At 42.4% G+C, this 24,887-nt stretch overlaps 1 protein-coding gene across 4 annotated transcripts in view; it reads left to right on the top strand.

The window, feature by feature from the left end:
* Window positions 1–14,888, top strand: part of SHISAL1 (shisa like 1) — an 86,806-nt gene extending 71,918 nt beyond the window's left edge. For 2 of the 4 annotated variants that reach the window (XR_005104564.1, XR_005104563.1), the window contains 2 exons: window positions 3,549–3,665; window positions 10,989–14,888. Coding sequence is in view for 2 of the 4 variants with exons in the window: in XM_037389931.1 (XP_037245828.1) it covers window positions 10,989–11,001 (13 nt within the window). In the remaining 2 variants the exon portion in view is untranslated. The remainder of the gene's footprint in view (window positions 1–3,548; window positions 3,666–10,988) is intronic. The other 2 variants (XM_037389933.1, XM_037389931.1) reach the window with 1 other exon arrangement.
* The last annotated feature ends 9,999 nt before the right edge of the window (window positions 14,889–24,887 follow it).

Here is a 24,887-nt window from a genome sequence, read left to right as displayed (position 1 = left end):
ATTCCTCCCTCTTAAATAGACCATTCTGCAGCTGGAGCAGGTTCAGCCTCTGGCGAGGCTAAGGGAAGCAGCACACGCATCTTGTTGCACCTCTTCTAGAGGAAGCAGCAGTTATGGAAGTTTTTTAATGCACAGGAGAGAAAAATGGGAACAGGAGAAAGAGCTGGGAGTAACTTCTTAACTCAAACAAAATGCAGAGGCTAGGTGGGGACTGAGGAGCAATTCCGGTGTCCAGAGGGGTCACCGCTTACCTTGCTGCCGGGCGGCTGTTGGATATGAGCACAGGAACTGGCCACCTTCCTCTTCAGGGCCACTGCTCTGCCCCCTCTGCCCCTGTAGCACCCACCATGATACCAGAGGGACGAAGACCGTGGAGTATTTCATAATGTTTTTAGGAATTGTGGGTGATCCAGCTGGGATCCAGTTCAAGCACTATTTTAATCTGATCTCCTTTGGAAACCAGCTTGCCTCCTTCTTTCAAATGGAATCTAGAAAAATTTCTTCTCCTGTTTCTAACATAAAACTCCTGAAATTTTGGTGGCTTTCAGTTTTATTGATTTCCATGGGCCTTCAAAAAAGTCAGCCCATTGAAGCTCTGCAAATGGTACCAAAACACCCAAATCTAATTTTTGTGTAGCCCCTTTCCCCCTTTTCAGCATGTTTCAACAGTCAATTTCCATTTTTTTTATCAGCCAGTTTTTTATCCTTTATTGGACTTGAGGACATGCTAGGCAGCAATTTTAATAGATTGAATCTTGCTGGTGCCAGGGTGGCAAAGAGCACTAGGACAAAAAGAGATAATAAAAGGAGCCGGATATTGACTGATGTAGGTTGGCCTACTTTCGTTTAGCTCAGTAGTTCATTCTTGAACTTTACAAAGAAATGAAGCTACAGTTATATATAAGATGTGTAATGATAATGCACTGGTTTTATGATTATTTATCTGTGGGCCAGATAAATAATACACATATACGCATCTATACATAAACATGTGTGTGTGCACTTATATCACTATAATAATACTTGCACAGTTCCTTACATATGGCCACTTTTCTCTTTCACTTACTAACTTTTCTGTACAGCTCAGTTAAAGTCAAGGTACAAACCACATGCACCATGCTGAATAATGAAGCTGTGTTTAACCTCAGCTATAAGTTGCAAAGACCTGTTACACTTAGAATTGATCGTGCACATGAGTGCACATACTGGACACTGAGCATAGCTTGCATAAACATCCTTTTAAATTACGTCCTTAATTTTTAAATAAATGATACCACTGTATGGCAAAGATATTATGACCAAAAAAGTTACTAGACTTAATAAAAGAATATGCTCTGGAACTGCTTTTCTTTCTGAATGAGGCTCTACTGTTATACTGAAGTTTTGCTGGTTTTGTTTTTAAAATATCCCTAGTAAAGTTTTCGGGTGCATTAGGAGATCGCTTAAGCAGGGAATAGCAGTGTCATAGCCAGCTACATCAAAAATCACATGGCAAGTTTTACTGCTTGCTTTTCAAACGTGGCTTTCAATCTGTAGTGGTTCTGTTAAATTCAAATTGTCAGCCAGCATGAAAGGAGGCCTTTTTCTCATATCACGTACCTGAATTTTACATAGAAGGGCACACTGTTGTAAAGCCTCTTGTACTTTTCATTGTGCTGCCTTGGATCTTGGATGTATGCGTTGACACTGCTATGTAAGAGCTCAGCAAATGTGAAGAATACTTGAGGATCGTAGGTATGTCAAAGCCACTTCGTGGGGACAGATTTTGAAAGCCCATCAGCTTTTGGGAAGTTGGGATGAGCTGAAATCAGAGACATTCAGATAATTCAATTCAGTCCTTACCATTGATGTAGAAATATTCAAAGGTTCACAGACTTTATTTTAAAAGCTTTTAAAGCAGTACCAAGAGATTTCACTGTGCAAAAAAAAAAAAAAAAAAAAATAGTATCAAGCCTTACTCCAGAGTGCCCATCTATTACCCTGTCCACAGGAGCATGCAGCATCTCTTGAGGTGCTACAGTCACAAGCCTCAGGGCTTTCCTGCCCTCAGCCCATGGAAGTTTGGGGGTGGGGGTGGTGGGGTGGGGGAGAGAATAATCTTTGGGACTGCACATGCACGTGTAGGTAAGCAGCTGCTTTTCTTTCCAGAGGTAGATAGCTGTACTTGAGGAAATACTTGCTTTTTCCATCAAAATCTTTTAGTGTGTTGTAGGTCCTAAACACACAAATTAAATCTGGTCATGAGTAAACATGAGGAAGGAAGGTTTCTAACCAGAACGTGGAGACTACAGAACAACTTCCACTTAGTGGTGCTAGATTGTAAATACCACAAAGCTGGATAGAAGATTGTGTATTTGCATGTGGCCGTATGAGACTGAACATGATGGTAACACAAATCCATCCTATCCTTACACATTTTTACAGTGCAGCTTTCAGGGGCAGTGGGGACTACTCATTTTCTAAGTCAGGCATGGGACTTTGAGGCACCTGCACCTGAACTGGTTAGCAGTTATTTTGGAGCCAGTAAAGACAAAGGGAGTCACAGCAGCATCACTCACCCAGCTTGACGCCTGTCCCAGGAGGAGAGTAAATCTGCACAGGTTCTTGTTGCTCTCTGTTAACATAAAGGAGCCCGAGGTGACTCTCTGGAAATGAAGGCATCTAATAATTTTGATGGCTAAAGTTAGGTGAGATGAAACCTACTTAAAGTATCTATGCCCTTAAATTAAACATAGCAATAATCTCCTTTCCAAAGAAACATGCCTGCCCCAGACCTTAAAGAGGCAGGGGTAAAATATACTATCTTGCCTTTAGCAATAGTTCCTCTTGGCTTCTCTGTGCCAAAATATCTCAAGTCATCTTCCTGTATGACAGGAATGCAATTAAAGCTATTTGCTTAGCTGAAAATATGTGAAAATGTGCATTGTCTTAAGAACAAGAAGTCTAGAGTTCATTACATTGATACCCCTATTCAGTTTGGCATTGAGATTCCTTGAGGTCATGAAAAAAAATCCAGGCAGCTCAAACTGCATACGTAACAAAACCAAGTTGGGTTTTTTTTGTGAATCATGCAAATTAATTTGCCTTCAGGTGTATTACATGTTTAATGGTTGCCACACATTATCCTGCAGGAAAATTTGGCAACAATCAGCCAGATGAGTTTCATCTGCTTCAGACACCCTGCTGGTGACTCGAGGGTTTCATAGATGTCTGGCAAATTAGCAAGTCCAGCTCACTTTCAGTTTTACTTGTAAGTGGCCATCCACACTTTTAAGATGCTTTGGAAGGCCCAGGCCCAGGGTGTTGTGAGTGTTTTTTTGAAATAGCCTTAGGAGGAGGAAGAAAACTTTTCAGGTTACTAAAAGTCGGGCTGCAATGCTTCAGTGAGGGAAGATACATGCAGCTTTTCAGTGATCATCTTTCAATTTATGTTCTCAAACCGTCATCTGTTCCTCTATTCAACACTCATAAATCAGAACTTCAAATGCTTCATATTTCCTTTTTAAAAAAAACCCTCAGAAATTCTCCTGGATGTTTTTACTTTCCAGAACTGTGTTCAGGAGTATCAACCATTTCAGGAACTATCAAATGAAAAACATTGCTACTAACTGAAAAAATACTTGACTTTCAGAAGCATAGGATTACTTCAGAAACCATTCTTCACAGTAAGTAATATTTATTTATGTTAGCAACCCTATTGGTTTCACATCATTGCTCTTTGTAAGTGAGAATTGTAAAATATGGCCTTTAGTAAAAAATAGAGAAAATTGTATCCTGTGTGGTTTCATTCCTTTCCCACCCAACCCAGTCAATGGGACAAAAGATGTATTTAATTTATTCAATTACAGATATTCCAGAAACTCTACAGGAAACCTGTTTTCTCTCTTAGCTTTGGTCTGCTAGCCAGACAGCCATATTAATCACAGAAGTTAAGCTAGCTGCTGTTTTAACACCCACAGTTCTGGTGGAGGAGGTGGGGAAAGTAAGTCCTCGCCTGCAGCAGCTCTCCAGGCTCACTCCAAGTGCCAAGCCTCCTCCTGCATCCGCCTGTGAGACAGACCTGGGATCCGAGCAGCCAGGCTTCACTTACCAAAAAAGCAACCAGATCATCGGTAACGAGACTATCCGTTGTGCCAAAAACAGCGCTGGTGCAGGGCCCTCCCCTTCATTGCAGGGGAGAACTGGGAGGCAATTTCTAACTGATTGCAATTTCTTTCCCAGCTCTCTGGCTACCAGCTTAGAGCACTTCCCTAGAGACAAGTCCAAACCAGTGGACCCAGCAATATGAATCCCAAACACATGCTATAGACAAAGTGTTCCTCTGAAAACCATCTGTGAACTCTATATTAGCAGCAGCAAGTCATGGAATCAAATTTAAAAGTAATTTAAAGAGGCAACTTTATCTTGTGTGACTACACACCGGTGGGGGGCTTGCCTGTCATTGATTAGCAGGTCTTAGTACTGGGTTCAGATTTAGCTAGGAAATAAGCAGCAGTAGAATGTAAATCCTTCAGGTTGCTGTACGTCCCTCTGGTATAGAGAGTAGCCCTGCACCTCTCCTGACCCACCAACCTTTCATCTGCAGGACAGCTGCACAGCCAAGGACCTGGCCAGCAGGTACCTGTCATCCACCACCAGCTCCTTCTCCTGTACAAGTGCCCAAGCCAGCCTACCTCCTGGGAATGCAGGATCTTCCCAGAGTTTCTAAAGCTCCTTTAAAGCCAGTGAGCTGCTCTCAGCAGCGAAGTGCAGTTTGGTTTATATCCCCCAGTCCTTATGGGAGTTACACAAGCTTAATCCAGGCTGAAAGATTCTTAAGAAATGGAGCAAGCAATATAAGTCAGATTTACCAACACTCATAACATTATTAAAATAGAAATTTCTTAAAAATTGCACTGCTTCATAATTTGTGCATTTTTTCTAGTAACCCTTTCTCAAGCCTTGTAAACAGTCATTGCTACTCTTGAATATATTGCTACAATGCTCCAGTGTCTAAGACGGCTGTCAGCATTCACTTTTGTAACATATTAAGCTTACATGATAATTAGCTTCCATGACATGGACAGGTGACTCTGCTCTGAAAGCGCAATGGAAGTAAGCACGTACCTGTGTCCCACCTGTATTTCCCAGGTGGAAGGGAGGAGAATGGTTAGACAGGTGACATGCAGCCACATTTCCAGTGACTGGGAGGTAGGACCTATTCCACCTGCACTTTTGAGTTGGTCCCATTCACATCCTGTGTCTGACCTGTTCCTCATTCAGTACACTGTTGTACTGATGCTAACGCATTGCAGCGTGAGCAAATACACTGCTGTAAGCACAAGCCAAAGGAAACTAATGTGATCCAAATGGCTTCTTCTCACCTGCAAAGCAACAATGTGAGCAGATAGCATCTCTTGCATGACTGTGGCTTTCCCAACATCAATTACAGAAGCAGGCTTTCTGGTATTTCAGTAGGACTGCTATAAACTTAGTATAACCTGCCCTATAGCAAAAGCTTTCTCTCCTGGTACCCTTGTGTATGTTGAAGTACACAGTGCATCCAAGCACTGCTCAGGGCACATTGCAGGAGACTTCTAAGTAGGCCTCGACTTTCCAGAAGATACCAGCTAAATGCTTGTTCTTCCACTCACTGTTGCAACTGATCTATCCTTTGCTTGAGTGATTCACAAGCTGTGATAGCAAAATGATAGGTTATGTCCTCCAAAAGAGCAGGAGGGAAGAGAAATCCTGCTGTGAAAGTCTCTTGAACTGACAGGGAACTGCTTGTCTCCTGACCGCTTTGGTGCTACACCCCAGATCCATGACTCACACGAGTTGTGGTTCACAGTTCTTTATCTATGCTTAATCCAAAGCATGTAATAACCTTTCTAGTTGCATTCACACCTGCACAAGGTAAGTTATGGGCGACCAGCTTAATAAAGTTGGCACCTGCCCTCAAATAGAAACCCCTCCAAAATGTCCCCACAGAAATACGACCAAGATTTATCAAGTCCGTCTGTCCCCTGCCTCCCTGGGGCTTACTGGTCTGCTTCAAAGTCCCACAGTGTTTCTTTACAACTGATGGATAGAAGCGCCCCACACACTTCTGACTACTCAGCAAAGGAAATCTCTCTGTTGGCCCCATTTATAAATCCCCCAACCACCAAGAACACACTTACCAGGGCAGAAGCTTCTGGTTTTGTTCTTAACACATCCCAAGTATTTTCATTGTCTCTTCTTCGGTCTGCAGGCAAGAGATTGCTTAACTCTGATGAATCTGGCATGTGTTGCACATCTATTCTGTTTAAACCCCAACACCTTCCTGAGGTATTGGCTTTCAAACATATTTTGACATTTCTCTCCACCTTTGCAAAATTGTCAGCTACAGTAGAAATGACATTTGAGTTGAAAATTCAAGTCTGCTTTTCAAGTTGAAAATTTCCAGCGCCTGGGTTTTGTTTAAACTCTTAAGTGCCAGGTGTCTTATCTTCCCTGAGCCAGCTATTATTTTAGAAACATTAGTGGTGGCTTCCAGTGATGGTGGTCATTTTACATAATGGCTGCAACAAAATTGATTTGCCACCATTTAAGGCAGCCCTCTCATCTGACCTCATGCAGGTGCCGTGATGCATTTCACGGCTAGACCAGAGGAGAATTTGTGCCTGCGGATGAAAACAGGGGACAAACCACCTCTCCTTTATGGCAAGATGACAACGTCCAATGCTACTGCTTAATGCTGAAGTATTCCTAGTCAATTCAAAAAAGTGAAACATTCAACTTTCTCAGGACTGAGCCAACCTGAAGCAAAATTTAGTTGCTGTTAAAGTTTCCCATACATTGGAAAAACCTGAATCATTCAGCTATTTTGATGTTCTCCCAAAGAAAAAAAGACAACAAGCACCACCTAAAAAGTCCGAGACTTTCCGCTTTCTTTCATGCAAACAAAATAGCCAAATTGAGATTGCACTAGCAGTGTTCATTCTGGCATTTTGTAATTTCTAAGATTTAGACTTGGTAACCCAAGCAGCCTTTCAGCATACATTTTGGAAATAATGTTATATGCTATGTATAATATAGCCATAGAAGTGTACAGATGCCAAGCTATGAAAATTATTTCTCTGCTCTTTGGCAGACTGCACAGGCAGAGAATTAGATTATGTTCTATTTCTTTCTGGTTTGTAATATATTTAGACAACTGAATGGCTTTTCATTTGGTGCTTGTCCTGCAATTCATTTCTCATATCCTTCCTTTCAGTCTTGTGAGCCTTTTTTCAAAATCTCATGCATTGTGCTTTGTCCTCCCTTGTCCTTCCATTTATGAGGAAGGAGGACATTCCTATTGCCTATAATAATCAGTGCATCCGCCAAGGGCTTCTTATTGCAGAAAGCTGTTTGTTAGCCTGGTACCCGAGCTCTTCCTATGAACAGAGAGAGCAACAGCTTTTCTTCCGCTCCCAGCATGACCAGATTTGAAGGCATTGCAGCAGAACCTCAACAGATGCAGATCAATGCAGGTCTCCTTAGATCAGTGTAATACAATTTTACACCAGAGCGAGTTCTGGACATTTGCAGACACTGTTTGCTTTGTTTTCTGAGGTCTGAAGGGGCTCCGATGATTGATGGTGCTTTTATGTGAACACTAACTTACCAAGAGGCCCTGGAACGGTGAATGTGACAACCATTTACTTCATTTGTCAGAAAATTACAAAGGTCTCTGAACAAAACTTGTCTCCAGAGGCTCTGATTCCTTCCTTCATTATTAACGGATGTCATTTTTTCTAGTGGAACTAAGCCGCCATGCAAAGTCATTGCTGTGGAAGAGGAGGCAATCTTCTGGTTGGCCTCTTCCTTGATGGGCAATGAAAATCGATGCGGCTTGACAGGGTGCTGTTCCTGAGCAGCCAGGTAGAGCAGCGGTGGCACTCAGGGGTGTCAGAGTCACACAAGGGCAGTAACCTTTGCTAGCGAGTAAGAGCAACCAGAGCCACCGTCCAGAGCACACGCTTCAGCTCTAAATACATTAAAATCCTGTAGAAGTGACCAGAAGTGACAAATAACAGGGTTTCTGTTGCCAAGCATGCTGTTTGGGGATGCTGGGATAATATACTCTGGCTAACTGTACATGGAAATTAGCATTTGTCTTTCTTAGGAAAATGCGAGTATTTTCAGTGATCCCACTATTGTAAAACGGTCTGAAGCAGCATCGCTCAATGCTACTGATCCAACCCTCAGTCAGTCAGTCACACACCCCACTTCTCCCTAGAGGAAGAGAACCCTTTAGCCTGGCATCTGTCCTGTCAACGTTTGGTTTCAGGCAGAAACTATTGATTCAGCACCAGGCTCAGCCAGGAGCTTGGAAAATGTCGGGTCAATACTTCGTATTTGATGGAAGAGGCTTTCAGAGCTGCATATGGTCTGTGTGTTGCTGGCTCTGCTGTTCGCATCCTCCCACTCATGCTCCCGTAGCTTTATACACACATTGGGGAACTGGCAGAGAACTGAAGCTACTCACAGGAGTGGTATTTTAACTTCTGTGCTGCATGCAAATATTCATAAACTTTCCTATGGTCTTTGGATTTGGGAACTCTCATTTTACACCACCTTGGTGACAGTCTTGATTTTACATTACCCTTGGAAAAGGGATCTGTCCAGGAGCAACTTTGGGACTCTCAGGTATGGAAAAAGAGTGACTGACCGATGGGTCTGACACATTTCAAATTGTATTCTGTCCTGGAGCATGCAAATCCCGGCTTTACTTGCTCCATCTCTAAACATTTATGTAAAAATAAATAAATAACCAAAAGAAACCGCATCTTGTCAAACAAGCTAGTGATTTAAATTATGCAGACTGTAGATTAGTAAAGCATTTCATCTAAGCTAAGGCACACAGCAGTCTACAGAAGAGTGGAAAGATACAACTCTAGGTGCTGTGCAGGATGTAGGTTGCTCCAAGCCATGACACGTGCTCATACTCTTCAGTTTCTCTCTCCCCAGGTATTTTTAAAATTCATTATAACTAAGTCTCAGGAGACTCTCTTCTAGATACAAACAACTTGTTTTAAACTTTTGCATGCAGACCTCACAAGGGGCAGGTTTGCATGTTTTGTTAATATCCATTTCTACCGGCAGCAAAAAAAGGACAGTGACAGAACAAAACAATGCAAAGTAATTATTTTTTTTCTAACATGAATAAGGCTAATCTAGGCTGTTTGGTTATTAGGAAGCAATTAACTGTCAAACCTTGACATAGGCTTCATTTGATGGAGTTTTGGGTAAAGACTTAAATCCTCAGAATTATTACAAGAGAATTGCATATTTCTGTTCAGAGATCCTCCCTGACTAACGGTACTGAGAGAAATGCAAAGATCTGAATTAAAATAATACAGCTGAACGACATCTCAGGTGGCTGCTGACCCGACCTTGTGCTTCTGAGCAGATTTACCACTGCAATTTCAATGGGGTTATGCTGACAGGAAAGTTTAGACTCAAGCCTCATATACTGGATAGATTTGATGGGTAGAACATTAGAAAACCTCAAACATACTGATCCCCACAAATATCCTGCTGTCTGAGTAGATGTTTCTTTATACTTTATACATTAATGGAATGCAATATGTATAATGTAGCCCATAGACGTGGGAATACCCAATATGCAAAGAACTCTGGTGGGAAAAGTTAAGTATTGTTGCTACTAGGATACCAAACTGTGCCTCCAACAGCTTGTATTCATACCATTATGCTTGCCTGCTTGAGCAAACAGATGCATTGTTTTAGTTTGTTATTACAATTAGTAATCCTGGTCTACCTCAGAACTTTGCCTAGTTGAGCTTCCAGCCAATTACCTACATGCTGCCATAGTTCAAATATGGATGGATCACACAGCTATGTGATTTGCACATGGTGAAGATGGGTAGATTTAAAGCATTTGTTAGTCCAGGAGGTACTGCAAGCAAAAAATTATGAATATTCACAACACTTTTGTGAGGAAGGCACATGAATATAGTATTTACTTATTTACTTATGTGGAAATAAAGGTGCGTTTTCTCATCATATGAAAGGAATAGGGGTTAGAGTAAGCAGCCTACGCTTGATCTGACAAATACCTTGGTAATGAGTGCAAAAGGAAGGCTCCATGCCATTTGATAAAGGCATTTACCGTATGGTCACAAGCACACTATAGTCCTACACGAATACACACTTTACTCCGCTCCAGTGAGATTGCCCACGGAAGTAGGATTTACTTCAAAGTAAAATTATGGCTGCAGAAGGAAGCTCTTGGCACTTGGTACTTTCAGAGTAGACTACAAGCAGTAGAAATGAGATTAGCAGGTTTTTGCATTTCCTCTTTCACCTTTGCAGGCAAGTATTTGATCTTTTCATCTCACAGGTAGTGGACAACACAATGTGGAATTAGTACACTGGCATACATACAGAAGGAGGGATATGGGGTGAAATCTGTTTTTTATCACGTAGCATACAGCCTTGCTGTCTCCAGCAGCCAAGGCTCCATGATCTGCAGGAAAGTATCCCATCTCCCTCCCTCCTAAGTTCCCAGGGTTCCCCTTTTGATGATGCTCACCCAGGGGTTGGCCTGGCACATCATGAGCACCTCAGGTGTGCACCCAGACCCAGGAGCTAGGCAGCACGCCACATCCCCCCAGGTAACAGGTAAGAATAAGCAACTTGTGCACCTACTGTGCAATTAATATTTTGCAGAACTGGGACCAGTTTAATACAAACAGGGAGAAACAAGGTTAGCCTCCTGCTCTGACTACATAGAAAAAAAAGAAGGCAAATGCAACCATCTATATCACACAAGCTCACACTGGGCCAAACAGAGCTAATAAGGGAAGGCAGAGGCCTCCTACACCTCTTCTTCTTTGCTTTTCCTTCCTCTTTTGTGCCTCCTTGCATTAAATCCACAACCAATTTTTTCTTTAAAGGAAATACTGTGACATTGTGTGCTCGTGAAACGTTATGGGAACATTTGTGTTTATGTCTTCCAGAAAATTATATTGATGTGCCTCAAGATGGGAGAGGTAAGATCAGACTTCAAGGAGCAGCTTTCAAGAAAATCAGCTAAATTACAAGAGTTGAAAAGCAGGAAAGAGGAAGACTACAAGAGGGAGATTGAGCAAGTCACCTGAAGAGAAACATCATTCAGACAACTTCTATAGGCAAACTATATAGAAAGAGTCTCCAGAAGAAAGTAGCATGTAAGCAATATTTTAATTCTAGACTGACAATACTATCTCTGAAAAGAAGCATCATATCTGAGGAAATGCTTAATAGGAAGAAAATTAAGTTGCTCTGGCAAATCCACACAAAGGTGGAAAAAGCTCACAAAACAAACCTTTGGTAGATAACTTTTCTTTGCCTTCCCATCCATCTATTGCCATTTGAGCCTAATCTAAGTGTCAGAATACTGAATGTGAGTTTTTCCAAAGTTCTCTGGTGAATATTTTGTCACAATAGGGTAGATGCTGGCAATCCCCATCACTGTTAATCATATTGTCATCTGCATTACAAGGTAAGTGAAGCCCTGTCATTGAGTCAAACTGCGGGGTAGCAGTCGTTTCAACCTTAGTACACATTTTAAGATAATTGGCAATGATTCTGCTAAGATATCAGACATCTGAGCACATCTTGGCTTCAGCTTCACCCAGCCTCCTGAAGAGGGGAGCTTTATTATGAAGCAACACAGACACACCACTCCACCCACATACTCCTAGAAGCCGAAAGAGAAACAGAAGAAAATCAACAAACTATATATCTCAAAAGCAATAATACCATTGTCCCTCTGTTTTACAAGGCAATAGTGCAATTCATTTAGCCATCAACTGGCTTCAGAGTTTACCCCTCACAAATCTAACATTTCTAAGCCAGAAAGGCAATGATGCTACCACAGAAGTATGTGGAGTACTTGGTCATTAGATTGCAATAGCTTGACCTAACTTTCCACAGGACAGGTTTATTTTAAAACCATACAGTATCAATTACATGAGCAAATCCTGTGAAATTCAGTTATTTAATGGAGAACCTGTCAACGACAACCAAACAGAAGAGTTCATCTAGAAATCATAACATAAAGCCATGATAATCCCAAATTAATCCTTCATGCCTAATACTTCATCCTGCAAATCTGAATAACTTTAAAATACCTGTGTATTTTACTGTATAACAAACATGAGAAACACCTTGTCAACAAACAATTAAGTTTTCCTTTTGTACCTCTTTAATTTGAGTGAATTTTAGTCTTCTGTTACACTCAAAAGGGATAGACTACTGAGTGATTTGAGCTAATTCACAGCTACCAGGGTGCACGATGGTACATGACCAAAGCCGTGCAGGATTAAATAGTGCTGGGGGACCCAACAAGGCTGGAGACCACAGCAGTGCTCAGTCTTCAAAAGAGGCCCAGTCTGAGCAGGATACCAAATATGCATATGGCCCCTTTTCTTTGCAAAGCAACTAGTAAAAAATGCTGAGCATTAATGAGTAAAGGCAGGCAGCAGCTAATACGAAAAAATTCAAATGCTACAGGTGGGAGCGCCGCTCTGCAGGCATTAGACTTCATCCCGTCCTGGGTAAGCTTAAGGTCTGGTCCATTCTCACGCTTCACAAATGCTGCTGCATGTGCACCTCTGCATGCAGCTCAGCTTGTAGAGGCCTAACGGCTCTGCCACAGTGCAGCTGGGGTGTTTTACATTGTGAGGAACACCACACTTCAAATAAACTACTATTTTTTAAACCTTGATGCACACTGAACCCAAGAGACTCTAGTTTTCTGAAGAGCATTCCATCAGAGCATTGCACCATTCAAAGCACTTCAGCTGGGAACAAAAAGAACCTCCAGCAGCGACACACCTTAAGTGGTTTGCAGATACTGGCAGACAGTCCAAACTGCTCTCTCCTTGGTGATGAGAGGCTTCGGCAGGGAAAGGTCAGTGCTCCTGGCAGTGGGAGAACTGGTCCTGTGAGATGTAAGGCTATTAGTGCCAGCTTGCAAGAAATACAAAGGAAACCAAGTAGCTGGAAGCAATGCCATCCATGCCTCCGCCAACATCACATCTCCACACCTCCACATTGTCTCCCAAGATCCATAACCCCTCCAAGACACCCAAAGTATGTATCTACAGTAATCAGTCTTACCTTGGCGCTTTGCAGTAACTCTTTGCTCCTTCTATCTTCTACCAGCACCTACTTTCATTGTGAGATGATGACCGCCCGCCACAGAGAGCTTTGTAAAAAGCTTATGTTCATGAAGGAATTTGTATTAGATACTGGTTTGTGTGACTTACTGTATTTTGTAAGGGTTTTTTTCCCTTTGGGAATTGTGCGTTATTAATGAGCAGTTTTATGCTTTACTTCTAGTACATGTATACCTTGTAATTGATGTGCTTTTTGTTTGTTTGTTTTATTTTATTCTCTATACAGAGCCAGTTAATATAAGGTAGATACTCTCTGGCTGAAATTCTGATTTTGCCTACCAATTAATTTATGGATAATTCCTTGTCATAGCTGATGAACAACTGTTCATCAATTGTGTTGTTATAATCATCTGATAGCCTCTCTAGTTCAGCAGAATATAAGATCCTGAATAAGACCAATGCTCGTTGGGCCTTAAACTAAAGGGAAATAGTGTATCACACGTGTTTCCCTACCACCATCACTATTGGCCCTTCTCCCTTAGCATCTAGGACATCGTAGAAGAGCACTGGCTAGACAGTCACTGGAACATTTCAACCATCTGTGTAGCTGTGCTCAATACCCCTCTGCATTTACCTGATCAAAATTATGGTGAACCAGATAAACTGCAATGAATTCTTCAACTGCTTTTGCAGAAAGAGACTGGTTCAAACACAATCTTTCTCAAAAATAAAAGACCTGGACTAAAATAGATATATTTTCCTCTGTGTCCATCCTGGTATGGTTGGAAAAATAAGGGATCTAAAATTAACATTTAAAGAAGTGTGTAATTCCATCATACACCCCGTTTAACAATGGCAGCTGTCTGTCTCAATGGCTATTAATGACCTTTGTGCTCCAGAAGCCTCCTTCCTTGTCCAACTCATTTTCTCTCTTCAGTTTCACCAAGAACTGAGTGTCCAACTTCTTAATAATTGCTGTGTATAACATAGGACATAAAAAGATAAGTTATAAAGCTTGTGCAGGACTTGGTGTTGTAATTAACCATCTTTTGTGCCTGGTTATCAATCTTACAAAAATACAGAGTGAAAACAATCCGGCCTCTTAAGGTATACTTCAGCATATTGTAGCAGCTATTTTAGATAACTGTTTTTATTAGTTTTATGATGGCTGTGATTTCTAAAGTCAGTTCTATTTTGCCACCAGTGATGGTGTATGATAAATAAAGCAACAAAAACAAAACCTCACCCACCTGCCAGGAAGAAACATCTTTTCTCAGCCTTGAAAATTCTCTTGTATAAGACAGGCATTTCTTCTAGTCCTCCTTTTACATAAATAGTAAATCACTAAGAAGATAATATATAGAGTATGATAGTCTATTTTAATAGTCAGCAGTCAAATTTTAGGCTAATTAAGCTAACTAGAAATTCTAGGGTTGCAGTGATTTCCCATTCTTTATTAATACATTGATAATAATACCGTTTACATAACACTCGATGTTTGAAATCAATACGTGCCAGTGTCCAGTGATTTGCTAATCTAGTTTTTGATCTAATCCTGTCCTATTTTTTGCAGCATTCTCTAACTTCATATTATGAATCACATTGTCTTTCTAAAGTGATTGCCAAGTAAACCAAAAATGTGTTTTACAATGCTATTGCACTGCTCTTGTCTTTATATACAGTAGTTTTTATAAAGATGTCATTAGGTTTTAATAAATAAGTGTAACGTAAACTAATCTCTGTAATAAAACTTGCTTTACTGTTTCAAAGACTGTCTGGCTTAGCTTTAGAGATTTGAGTTTATACTTTTTTTTAGTAGCTTCAAACTTCATGTCTTCCTTTCCATCTGCAGGGAAATCCCTAGAAACCAATATTCTGTAGTTTATACAAGGAAAACCAAAGAGAATGTATTTAATACAAAGAACAACACTTGCATTTGGGGGGGGCAAAGCCCCCCCCCCAAAAAAAACCCCACACTACAAAAGAAAAGACTAAGTCCATTTCATAGATAAATACATGGTCCATTTAGTCTGCGTCACATTTCCAGCAGTTGCTAATACCGGGTACTTAAGAGGGAATTGTGGGATACTGAACAGAGACTGCTAAGAAATAAACATAATCTTTCCACTACTCAGGGCCAGCTGAGAAGGCCAAACACGCAACTGAGCGGATAGAAAGCAACATTTTGATTTCCACAAAGTACTCTCACCCATACAGATGTTACGGGAGGTCCACCTACCCAGCTGAGACAGGGGTGAACACAACTGAACTTTTAACAAAAAGGCAGGACTAACAATTCACAAAGGCAAGAGATAATTTTTTTTTTTTTTTTTTCCCCTGCCAGGCTGAAGGATTTGGACAGTTTATACAGAAACATTTAGACTTTCTAAGCACACTGTGCTCTCTCAGGTCCTTTTGTCACCTATTGTTTAGGAGGCTTCATTACCTATGCTTGAAAAAAAGCATTCTGAGCTGAGATTTCAGCCTTCAGCCTAGTAAAAAGGAACATTTTTGACAACTGCATTAAACGCAGACACACAAAAATAACCAACCAAAAAAACTGACTCTTTTCTGTTGGTATCTTTGCTTATACTTAAAGCTTCTTCTCCACCAACACTCAAGAAAATTTCAGTAATATGCATGGGCAGTCTGAGTCCCAGCACAGTGCCTGGGCAAGGGGGAGAGTCATGGGGGTTTTTTCACCTCTCGGTGCAGGTTGCTTCCCCAGATGGAAACGGCTCTTGCTCTTCGCTGTCCTGTGGCTCCCAAGCATCAGTTCTCTTCAGCTGTTGTCCTGCCCAGCACTTGTCCTTGGCTCATCCCGAGTTTTGATGTCCAAGTGACACAATGGCATTTACAAACACAGGATGTACCTTTTCACATTAGAAATTATGCTTTCAGTATCGGGTCGCTATCCCCAGACTACAGACTGTGCTCCAGGAATTGCCTAAAAAGTCAAAAAATACAGAAAATGTAAAGCCAAATTTAAAAAACAGATGAGAAAACCTTTGTAATGTCAATAATTTCATGTAATAATTTCATTAGTTCATTCCTGTAGCTTCTATAACTGCACATCAGCTCAAAAATGGAAAAGGAACATTTTCATTAAAGCAGTACTTCAATAATTCTTAGATTTTTACAACTGTAAGAGACTACAATTACATCCCACTGTGCTGAGATGGAGACATAATGCAGAAAGAGGACAAAAGACCATTTTAAAAATACATAAATATGTAAAAATACGAACAGTAAAAACCTACTCCCCTTCTCAAACTGCACTTGCAGTTATGAAAACAGCTAAATTTACAAGATAAATTATAAGAGAAATGGTAAATTGACGTATTGGGTGTGTTACAGCTCCCTTACCACGTTTCAACAATTTTTATAGCATACCTCTAGTAGTTGAGTAAGAGTTATATTCAATACATTATGCTCAGCAGGAATGTTTTTTATATACCAAGTGAGCAAATTAAGTGTCTCTGGAATTTCCATAGAAGCTGTTAAAACGCTGATAGTGACTTACAGACTGCCATTACCAAGCCATTATCACCAAATCGTAAGCAAACAGGACAATCACAACCAGTTCCTTTAAATATTTGTTCTTACTGGAAAGCAGAGACCATGCTGATCCGCTTGCCATGCTCATGTGCAGAAGGACAAAGAGAGAAAAGGTATCTGGGTTTTGATATTTACTTCCAAGAAAGCAAAATCCTCTCACTCTCACCCAAGTAATTCTCAACAGTTAATTAAATTTGTGCAGCAAATGGAGACTGTAACATACTAATATATTAGGTATGTATGTGTGGGCATCCATGTGTAAGTGTGTAATAGCTTTGATTTCCCATTCAGAATTTTATCTCCCTTCTTTGAACAGCTGAACTGTACAGAGCCTCAAACTCTTCCCAAATTTGAATTCATCATTTCATCCTTAAGTGCAATTCCATCACTGGCATTTATTTGCAAGGATAACAAGGAATCAGTAGGATTTTATAAAGAGCTGAAAAGATATCTAAAGAGAGGGAAACTCTTCTGCCTCTTTCACTACACTTTCATCTGCTAGCCTTTGTGCCTGCCTTTCTACACTTCAACAAAATACAAAGTGGAAACAAAGCATCATGTTGAGATGCCTGTACCTCCCTGTTGCACCCCCCACTGTAGAGGACAGCACTCTGGAGGATAAATCCTTCACAAAGCACATGCTCTCCCAGCTTTCCAGTGGGAGCACAGTCCATACTTCCCCAGTGGCATGTGCTCATCACAAAAACTAAAGCGATATACTTTCCAACACAAGGTGCATGCTTGCATACTTACCTCTGCTATTGTGCAAGCCTGCTTTATTTTTCCAATTTTCTTTGGTTTTTTTAAGCTAGAGAATAGTAACGTAACATCTCTCACTTGTTTCTCTGCCTCCTTATCACTCACAATCCTGTCCCACTGGAACGAGCTATTCATCCCACTGTTGAGTCTCAGCACACAAGGCAGGGCAGGCATAAACGAAGAGGCTGCATGCGTCAGGGAAGTTTCTGGTAAGAGCTGCTGGGAGTCCCAGGCCACGTTCTGGGCTGTGAAGGGTGACAACACTTGAGCACGAATAGCTGCTTTGTTGCTGTGAGAACTACCAGTGACAATTGGGTTTAAATCCATAGCTTTATCAACAACAACAACAAAAAAAACCCTTGATCTAGGTAATATTTGAGAATATTCTCCTACTGGCCATCTAAACTCCAGTTTTAATTTAAGGCATCCTCCCAAATTACTTTTTTTAATTACTTTGGGTTTAAACTGCCTTATAGTCACTGCTGGAAAATGCCTTTTTTTCATGTAGGACTATTGAAAACAATTCACATCTTAGAAGCATCTAAAAAGTTACGTTGCATTTGACCTCAGGTTTTTTGGTCCTCAGCACAGGATCTACCAGCTCCTTTCTCCAGTAGTTGCTGGTCTGCGAACCAAGTATATTATATCATGAACAACTAGTATTGTGCAAACTATTCACTCCAAAGCCACTTTTCTCTAGCACGCCTGGATTTTGTTAGATTTTATGGTGCAAAACGCTGCTGTGGTAGGTGGTAGCGCAGTAGGAAGTACCACCTTCCAGTGAGTAAGTGATAGCTGGGGTTCGCCGTATAAAATCCATTATCGTTTTAACCACACGGCACACCTCCTCCTTCCCTGGATGAACACACTGTAAGCAGCTGCTGGAAAAAACCAGCTGGGACTTTATCTAGCCAGGAGACACAGCATCCCTGTGCTACATCTGCTATTATTATGCAGATACAGGAGCTCAAAACATTTCATAACCTTTCCGTTTTCATTAACTAAAACCCCCAAACCCTACGAAAAGTAATCATGCAATACTCTGAGTCTCACAGATTTTACGTTTTGTTACACTACCCATACAAACGCCACATGAATAAAAAGCACCGCTTGAGCCCACAGTGGAAATTTTATTGAGTTCCTGGGCTGCAGCTGAGCGGCACAGGAGGTGACTTCTGTTGTTTGTGCAGTGTAGTCGTTATTCCTCCATTTCCTATCTTTTTTCCAGCACTGCCCATGTACAACGAGCTACCGCTGTCGTGGTAGCAGGCAGCGCTTTTTCACACACGTGCAGGTGCTCCCACCCTCCCCAGCGTCCCTGAGCCCCAGCCCTGCCTCCTGGCACTGAGCAAACAAATGCCTAGCTGCAAGGACTGATCCCTTCACCCTCCCAAACCGTCCCTCCTAGCCTGCACGTGAGCGCTCAGCCAAGGCAGCAGCAGCTGATGGGTGCCGGCTCCTTATTCTCAGGTGTTTCAGCCTCACAGTGACAGAAGGGGTAACACAGACATTCAGAAGAAGCGCCCAAAACTGGAACTGATTCAGGACTGAAATAAAATAGGAATACTTGACTCCCTGAACACTGCATCTTCCTCTTTCAACTCCTCCTGCCCTTTCCCAATTGCTCAGACAACAGGAAACCAGGCCATGCTATTACGTGAGAGAATGACCAATATTAAGAAATCTCCTTTCTCCTCACGCACAACCCAGATGAAGTATGCGCTAAAGCTTCCAGCATCCTTTGGCAGAGACACACATTCCTTGTTGGCAGGAATGGACAAATTGGGCAAATCCTGTTTTCCATTTCACTTCTCCTCCCTGACAGTTACATGAAGGATATTTCGGCCGGACTGTGAACTCTACTCACCATCTCTCTCCAGCTGGTGCAAAATGCCTGCTGTCCCCAGAGCCCCCTGTGTGTAGACACTAGAGGTACAGACCTCTTCGGTGAGATGCCAATGCAGGGCCCGTGCTGGAGGTCCAGCATGCTCTGGATCAAACCTTGCTCCCCCAAAAAAAAGCTCTGGCAGATCTGTGTGATGCTGTTGCAGCCCGACGTGGGCAGATTTCTGTGCTACTTGTGGCCACTTCCCGAGGTCTGATCCAGGGTCCCTCGTGCTGCCCTCTCCTCCAGTGCCCAATTCCCGAAACACTGCTATTGCCTTTGCCAGATGTCCCCTTGTCACAGTTCTTTGCCAAGGAAAACCTTGGGGTTTTCCAGCCCCACCACAGCTCCTACGCCTCACTCCATCACCAGGCCAGGAGGCATTCCCCTCCTTCACCCCATGAGCCAGAAACACCTGTGTGTACTAGGCAAGGAAGCAGCTCTTAAAACCCAAAACACTTCCAAGTGCACGTTTTGTGTTTGCGGCTCCAAACCATGCTCTGCGGTCCCGATGCCATCCAGTTTGTACCACAGAGCTGGGCTTTGGCTTTGCTGCTGCTCAGGCTCTGCTGAGATGAATTGAGGAGACAAACCTCGGTGAGCTGGCAACCGGCAAATAAACTTTGGAGCAGAGCAGGGTAAAAATAGCAAAGTCTGAAGGAAGGTCAAGCTGCATGCCTGCTACCTTAGAGACCCTTCTAAGCCAAAGAGAACCCAAATTCCTCTTGTCATCAGGGCTGTTTGCATGTATCCAGATAGCAGCTGCATAGCTCAGCCAGGCTCCCTTCCCACTGCAAACATCCAGAGACAGCCTCAGATCAAAAGCAGCAGCCACCTACCCAGTATGTGCGAGCACATACCAAGGATGTGTCTGGAAGCGTGAAGAGCGATCTGGCCCAAACCCAGAACGCTTCAGCCTGTTTGGCTGAGGTGTGTGGATCTGGCTCACCTTCAGTGTGCCATCTCCCAGCTCCAGCCATCGGCTCAGCCGTCCCCTCCCAGCCCCTGTAAGTTACACCACTAATTCCTCCAGACCTGCTATAGGAAAATGCGCGTTACAAATGGCCACTCACCGAAACACATATAGAAAATGTCAGAACTCACAGGAAAATATAAAATTGAGTGGCATGGGTGGGGCTTCTGCAAAAACACGAAGCTTTTGCCAAAGCAACTGCAGGATTTGCCGTTTCAGGCAAGTAACCGGGTTTCTTGGCCAAAAAAAATTTACCCTGGCATACCCGAAGCCATTCACTGTAGCAGAACTATGACTGTGCTGTCCGTCTCCAAGGCACAAAGGCAGGGTGTAACAAATGTGCACAGAGCTGGGGTGGGTTACACTGGGCAGCAACCAGATCTTCACTGGTCAGCATGGGCCATGAAGGTCACAGAATGCATATGCAGAAGAGACTATAAAGCAAAGGTTGAGCTACTTCTTGCCATAAACTGTGTCAAAGGGATGAAACCAAGAAAATGCCCAGTCTGCAGAGTATCACGTGGTCTTCTTCTCAGGCCCTCCTAGTAGGGCCTTCTTGGATGTAAATATGAGAGATTTCTTCTAATGCTTCGATGTGGAAAATCTCTAGGTCAAGACACATGTAACAAGACAGCAAATCCAAGGCCTCGGTCAGAGCTTTATGAAAACTGCTGCTTTAATTCTCCCTTATTGCAAAAGAAAGGAGCCCGGTAAAAGGGTGGTAATTAATTCTACAATACTCAATAAGGGAAAGTTTGTTTTTAATAAACAAAATGGAACTACTGAATTAGCACAAACGCGTTCAGTTAGAAGAGCGGTGCATCTCAAAAACATTTCTATTAGAAGCAAGAACAAAGCAATAATAACCACACTCTGCAGGAGTATTACTTACTTTCTAGTGATTAATAAACTCCAGGAAAGAATAAAATAGATGTTTTTAAGTTTTTTCTTCCCCATTTCCCCCAAACTGAAATGCACAAAGGAGATAAATGCTTACTGTGAAACCTAAGCCAAAATTCATTATGAGCTTACCCTATTACAGGAACATATTGAGTTCCCCTCCCCAGGGAGCTCAAATTATTTGTTATAATGGAGATAAATGAATAATAGGGAAAGTTTCTTTCTTCACTGGAAATTCAGTAAGTATCCAGAAAATACCCCCTGTATTTTCAGGTGCAGGCAGTTAAAGGTCCCAGCTGTCCCTGGCCGGTGCAGCAGGAGGTGGGTCAGGTACCTGTACCCCTGAAGCAGTGCCTGGATGCCACCTGGACACCTGTGACGGTGTGGCCGGGTGCCAGGCAGTGGGTGTGCAATAACCCATGTGCTTTGCAAAGGAGGGAGAGAAAAACTCTAAAGGTCTCCAGCTTCCTCAGAGCTGACCAAAAAGAGCTGTAGGTTAGTCAGCTGTCATTGCAGTCTTTGTTACCATTTTTCAGCTCTAGAATAGCAAAGAGCTTTCTGATTTTTATTAACTGTCTGTCAAGCAGGGGAATGTTTCCTCCCCTGCCAGCCCCAGCAGCCGCAGCTCCAGCAGAAAGCGGTAGGAGCTCAGGCACACACATCCTCAGCCAACAGCAACGGTTAATCCCTACCAAAACAACGCCAAAGAATCAACTAAAACCTAATTGCAATATTTCTCATCAAAACAGTTAGCTCAACAGGAAATAGGGCGTCATACAGGCAGTAAAAGTTGTTTTGGTTTTTTTTATTATCCTTTGTTTTTCCAATAAACTGTAGGAAAACAAACTACAGATCCAGTCACCCCTGGACGTGTGCCTCAGAATACTCCTTTTATCACTTTCATCTAAAATACCCTCTTATCCAAATCTGCCTGGCAATATTTTCTGAGAATTCAGTCTGTCATCATGAATGTGGCAAACAGATTTTATGGCCTCAATGCCAGACCACGGCACGGGGGCAGGTGGGCTTTTGGCTGTCAGACGCTCTCTCTAGGACCTCAGGCTGCACAATTAATCTCTCACCATCTCAGGACCCTAACAAAATGCACATGTCTGAGTCTGGCAATGCAAGAGAACAACCTGGAAATGTTCATGAAATTTTCAGATGTTGTAATGAAGGTGACAGAGAAAGGCAGACAGTCTGTACGGATTTGGCAAGCAGACATTGGTTTAAAAAAATTTTTTGCAGTAATTTAATCTAAAGTGCATTTATCCAGACCTGTCTTCGCACTCTGGGGATACTGAATCCATCCCTTGCACCACACCACAAAGTTGTCAAAGGAGCCATTACATCATCTCTGCAAATGACATGCCCTTTTCGAGTGGCAGCTTCCTCTCCATGTGCAAAGTCCCCCAAGCCCAGCTGTGACATTCACGTTTCAGTGCTGCATATGTCGGTCATTGCAGACTTACCCTACGGGTCACGCATCGTCACAGTGGTACTGGGCACTCTTTGCTTGCATCGCAGCAGCTAGAGTCTGGCATCATCAGCTAACGTGTGAAAATGACTTTTTCTAGACAACTGGAACTGCTGTAACAGCCTCCTCTGCAATGTGCTTTTTTGGAAGCCAACTGAAATGTAGAAGTCACAGACATGTAAAGAGGAGGTAGAAACATTCAGGATCAAAGCAATGGTATGTTTTGTTTGCTTTCTAATTTAGGGTTGGGCATGTCCTTGGGTTTTTGCTTTGTTTAGCTTTGTTATTTAGCAGCACAGTGACAGTGGGGTCTGTCTGGTACTGTTGATCAAAAGCAAAAGAGTGGGCAAAGTACTGAAAGGTCCCTAGTGCTGGGGTATGTGTGTGGTGGGGATTTGGAATGTGCAGCAGTCTCAGAGGAGCTGCATGTTCACATGTGCCCATCAATTTTACTCAAGCAAGTCTTCACTTTTCCCACCCAGAGCTCAGTTTGTAAGCACTGGGCATGGTGCAAGCTTCAATACCAGAAAGTCAGTGGTGTGAAATGCCCAGAGGAAACATCGCTGCCTCCAGCTTACAGCCTGAGCGCCGTGGGAAAGATCATCTTCCTGCAAGCACAGCACAGACTTCAGCACAAGCTGCACATCCAGCACTTCAATGAAGGAAGCCAGCCACCAGGCAAAGGCTTGCACATGCCTTTTGCCCTCTTTCCTCCAAACACGTATTTGCCAAAATCAACCAAACAACAAGGTAGCATGGGGTTGACTGAATCTGTATTTGGTTTCTGGTCAAATTTGCTAGAACAAAGCCAACAAGAATGCAAGACAGTCTTCTCCTGCCTAGTGGAGGCAGGGCATTAGGCAAACACTACATGGCAAAGGAATCAAACCCTTCTCTTCATTGCCTGTGTGCACAGCACACCCACATGTGCCTATTGCAACACCTGGAGAGCAAGATACTTGGAGCTAAGTCCAAGATGAAAATTTTGTTTCAATTCCCCAGTCTGTTCTTCCTGTTTTCAGTTTCTGCCTCCAAAATGAAACTCTTGACAGTTCATTTCTGACACTTTGGGTTTTGTGCTGGTGGTGGATGCTCAGTAGTTAAACCTCATACCCCTGCGAGGGCTTTGGCTGCCCTCCAGGACCGAAGAGTAAAAGATGCACTTTCTAGGAAACTACAGGACACAACAGGCAAATTACTACAATAGCATGGCACAAGCACTGAGCTATGCATATGCCCCATGGTCCTTGATTTTAGTCTCACCTCTAATGAATTCCCAGCAAATTTACCATAAACAGATAAATCCCTAAGAAATCAGAGCTACCACTGATAGTTCAGAGGAGGGACAGGAAGGATTCAGGCAATGCATTTCAGCAGCTCAAGAGAAATAAATTACATTGTAAGTCACTCTCAGGATGCTTGTAAAGGGAAGTCTGAAAGAAGGAAAAAGAAATAATTTTGTAATACTCTGTGGGAATCCCCAAAATAAGGATATTCCTTTGAAATAGAAAACAATCATTCATTCCAGCTGTGTTCACATCCTTTTTGCCTTCCAGGGTTAATCTGCTGAAAGGCTTTTAGCTAAGATTAATGTATATCCAGTTGTCTCTGGACTTTTCTTTTTTATCCAAAAATTAACACTCACCAAACAAACAAACAACTATTGGCAATAACATACTAGCAAAAAAAGGAACATTTCAATTCAGACACAATTCCCACAACATTGCTTTTCATTCTGGAAAAATAGTTACTTGAATTTGTTTTCCAAAGAAAAAAAAAAGGTTAAAAAAGCTGCTCTACTGATTTATAGCTTTGCTCAGAACACAAGGAGATTAAAGGGATTAATATGTGGAAGTTTAGCTGCCAGTCACCTGTGTGGTATGGGTAGTGATCACATCAGCATGGTAACTGATCTACCGATGACAGCAATGGTTTCATCTTATACCAGCAAAACCTTAAAAACCTTCTGCAGCAAAATACGCCTCTCACTGCAGTGCACTGAATCACTGGGCTTGTGTTTGTGCTTAGTGGGTCGTGAGGCAGGGCTAAAATGTCTTTCCACCTTGCTGGGTCTTTTAAGCTCCTGCACGATGGAGAAACACGGTGCCACGTGCTCACCTTCAGCCCTGCCACCCCATGCATGCTGCGGGGCCATCCCTCTGTGGACACCCTCACCCCCAGCTGCCTCCCAAGGGCCTGCAG

Source organism: Falco rusticolus, chromosome 5 (assembly GCF_015220075.1).
Source record: "Falco rusticolus isolate bFalRus1 chromosome 5, bFalRus1.pri, whole genome shotgun sequence".
Classification (NCBI taxonomy): Eukaryota; Metazoa; Chordata; class Aves; order Falconiformes; family Falconidae; genus Falco; species Falco rusticolus.
Note: the sequence above shows the minus strand (reverse complement) of the source record. Positions and strands in the feature narration are given on the sequence as shown.